Source organism: Oculina patagonica, chromosome 6 (assembly GCF_052425735.1).
Source record: "Oculina patagonica isolate OP01 chromosome 6, crgOcupat, whole genome shotgun sequence".
NCBI lineage: Eukaryota > Metazoa > Cnidaria > Anthozoa > Scleractinia > Oculinidae > Oculina > Oculina patagonica.
In genome coordinates this window covers 8,020,366-8,023,892 of record NC_135763.1, presented here as the reverse complement: position 1 = coordinate 8,023,892, position 3,527 = coordinate 8,020,366, and the positions used below count along the sequence as shown (strand labels likewise).

Below are 3,527 nucleotides of genomic sequence, written 5' to 3'. Positions count from 1 at the left end.
TATGCTCGACTCCTTAAACGCCCATATCAGTGGGCTTTACCTTCGGTCGGAATTGGGAATCCTTGTTTTCAAAATTTGCTTCATTAGCATAAGCGCTTCAGTTCCTGATCGAGCCACTAAAGTATTAGTTCTTTATATTGAAAGAACATGGCATGAGTAATTTTCGCTATAAATTTGAGCCCAATGTATTCGATACTTTTTCTGTGATGCGGGAGAAGAAGAAATGGCTGAACTAAACATTGGTTGCAGGGGCGGATCCAGGATTTTTCTTAGGAGGGGTGCACCAATCAACCACAAAGGTTTTTTTTTTTGGGCAGAATATCAGTTGTATTAGAAAGCTGCAGGTCATCTCAATGAGGGGAGAAGGAGGGGAGGGGGGCACCCCTGCACCCTGATCCGCCCCTGGGTTGAATTAATTAACCAATCAGAACACTTGATGTAAAAATAAAACAAAACACAAAACAGTTGGTGCTGTATGTGATTTGCTGTCAAGTTAACATCTTTCCTACTATTACTTAAGGTTTCACTTGTCAAAACAACACATAACAAAGCTAAGTCCACTCGATACTAAACTAAAATTTAACTGGCACACATCTTTGTTCCAGTACCGTTTCTGTTTATTAATATTTGCTATTTCTTACATATATAGGTTTACCTTCCTGGTCATTTGTTTTAATTAACATTTACAACGTAATTCCTTAACAAATTCTTTTTTTCTCATTTTTGGAAAGAAATTGGTTAGGACTCGTTTCCAACAAGTATTATAAAATTGAACCATAACGACTTAAAAAGCCAACACTCGTCCCAGCGGGAACAAATATCCGGGATGCTCTAGCCTCATTGGGTGTTTTTTTTTTTATCCTTAGAATATTTAATCAGCCAGGACTCCATTTTAAGTGTAATTTGAAGAACAACAACCAAATCTTCGGAGCGCGCCGTCTTAATCAGTGGTTGCTTAGTTATATGATGAGTTTTTCTGACAACAGGATCACGTGAAAATGTTCCCATTTCTCGTGTCATTTATGATTGGTCAATAAGCATCGGAAAATGTTCGGGTATTTTTTTCCGTTTTTTTTTTTTTTGAGGATTTATCATCAAACGGTCCATGTCCCCACATCTATAGACGGCATGTTTATTTAGCCAGGAGTTCTTGAATGTAAGGATTATTTCTGGCGAGGACCTTATCCTTTAATTCCGACACTTTGCAGGCCGTCTGTTCTTCGGTCATGTTTTCAACTGGCAACTTTGCAACTTGACTAAGGAAATCCTTGATAATTTCTTCACCGTCCTGGAAAATAAGAACAACTTACAATAACTACATGATTACGCACTGAAAGCACTTGCTTTCTTCCTAAACGACCAGTCAAGCAAATAGAAGTCATTAATAATAATTAATGTAGAAAGCGTAAAAATACGTCACTAACGCGGCGTGTTTTACTACGTGTTTTACTACGTATTACGTAGCCACTAAAGTATTAGTTATACGTACGTATTTACTACGTATTGATTCAGTAACGCCTAAATCTTCAGGAAACTTAATATGTTTTTTCACTGCTTCTACTACTTTTATGGAGGTTAGGGCCAGCCAATAGAGTGATCAAGCAAGACTATTTTACCCGGAAACGGCAAAACTCCCACTTTTGCCGTTTGCCGTTGTTTCGCGTTTACTACTGATGAAAATGTAATTTTTTGTCATTTTTCTTGTACAAAAATCTCTTTAATAGCGTGTCTCGTTCCAAGAGGGAGTTTGCAACCCTATTGATTCGTCTCACCTGTTTTACTAAGCGCCGTCTTTTTGCAGGCGAAGTTCCAGTCTCTGAATCTAAAGGAAAACAGTAAACAGGTTTCAAGATTTCCATTGAAGACTGATTAACCGTTTTAAATCTGTAGTTAGTCAAAGGTTTTCAATACCCTTCGGAACATTTTGAATAGGAATAACATTCTTATGCTAGCCAGTTGCTTAAAAATATGCCAAAAAACATCCTGTTCCAGACCTTACTTTACGAGGAACATTTTGCTTTTACCCATAATCAGAGCTGCGCATCTATTAGTTAAACCAAAAGAGCGATTTTCACTCGTGTCGAAAGTAATTCGCGGTTGCTTTGGATTTGCAATTACTAAGCTTAGCGATTGGTTTAAAAACCTCGTGCCACTTTCTCAACCAATCAGAAAACCAATCGTGACGCGCTCATACACTTTTCCCGCGCTTCGCGCCGGTTACGTGTATTTGCTTCGAGTTTTGATTGGTTGACTGGATTGTCTGTGCCCTTTGTGATTGGCCATTGAGTGATTACTAAGTACGAATGACTGCGTTCGACTGAGTTTCCGTTCCAATCCCCTCGATTGACTACTCTGGGTGTGTTCTCGGAAATAACCCTCTCTTGATTTGTTGTCACTTACCTAAGACTCCATCACCTAACTGCGCGGTGCTACCTTGAAAATCTTCTAGTTCCGCTGCTTTCTGTCTGGCAAACTGAAGAGGAAGGAAAAAGGGGCAAGATTTAACAATAATCTTCATACGACATGGTATGGGCACTGAGTTGGGTAATTGTCATCAACTATTTTGTTGCCGACCACAAAATGTTATCAATAACAAATAAGCAGCGCAGCCGTTAATGGGTTAAAAAAGTTATGAAAAACGTTGAGCGAGCACATTTTAGCCTGTGTACAGCCGTCCCACTCCCCTAAAAAAAATCGGAGGGGGAGGAGGGGAGTGGCTGCACACAGGCTAAAATATCTTGGATATCACATTTGTACTGATGTTCGTGCCACATCACTTTCGGTTTGTTTATTTATTTTGATCATTGTTCCCGCTTTTCTTACATACTCAGCTTCAAAATAAGGAAGATTGGTACAAAAAGAGCGACAATAACAACGGACTTCAATCCAACGTTGATATGTCAAAAGACAAAAGCTTGTAACCACAAACGAAAAACATAATTTACGAGTAATCCTCACCCTCGATCGGCAAGCTTTCATCACCAATAGAAGCCTTACATGTAAACACTTAATTAACAATCTGCGTCACTGAAGCAAGTTTCAAAACAATGCACAGGAGATAGAACAGAGTTAAAGGCTACTTTAAATGATTTCTAGAGTTACCACAGCAATCTGGCAATCACGTCAACGACAGCTGACATTATCATTTAGCTTACAAATCTGGAAATAATCAGGTAGGAAAATGGAACATTTCGTGGCGGGAAACGAAAAAAAAATTGAACAAAAACAAAAACACGGTAATACCTTAATTATAAAAAAAGCTGTCAATTTCCCCTAATACCTCTAATACCATTAACAACATTTGGGAGGGCAGGGGTACAGTGATTAGAGCGCTCGCATCCCACCAGTTTGGCCCGGCGTGTGGGTTAAGTTTGTTGTTGTTTCCCGTCCTTGCTTCGAGGGTTCAGCCAACCAATTCGATCTGGACGCACTTACCCTTAATTCAGAACGAAAAATGAAACATTTCGTGGCAGGAAATGAAAAAACAAAATACGTTAATTAAAAAATAAGATACTAGCAATTTCCTC

At 39.0% G+C, this 3,527-nt stretch overlaps 1 protein-coding gene across 1 annotated transcript; it reads right to left on the bottom strand.

Annotated features, from left to right (window-relative positions):
- Nucleotides 1-595: 595 nt before the first annotated feature.
- On the bottom strand, nucleotides 596-2,983 carry LOC144658509 (DNA mismatch repair protein Msh2-like). The gene is made up of 3 exons (XM_078518942.1): nucleotides 2,401-2,983; nucleotides 1,773-1,822; nucleotides 596-1,288 (listed from the first exon to the last, which is right to left on the bottom strand). Exons 1-3 carry the CDS (start codon nucleotides 2,516-2,518, stop codon nucleotides 1,133-1,135), a joined length of 324 nt encoding a protein of 107 aa, XP_078375068.1. The 5' UTR covers nucleotides 2,519-2,983; the 3' UTR covers nucleotides 596-1,132.
- Nucleotides 2,984-3,527: the final 544 nt, after the last annotated feature.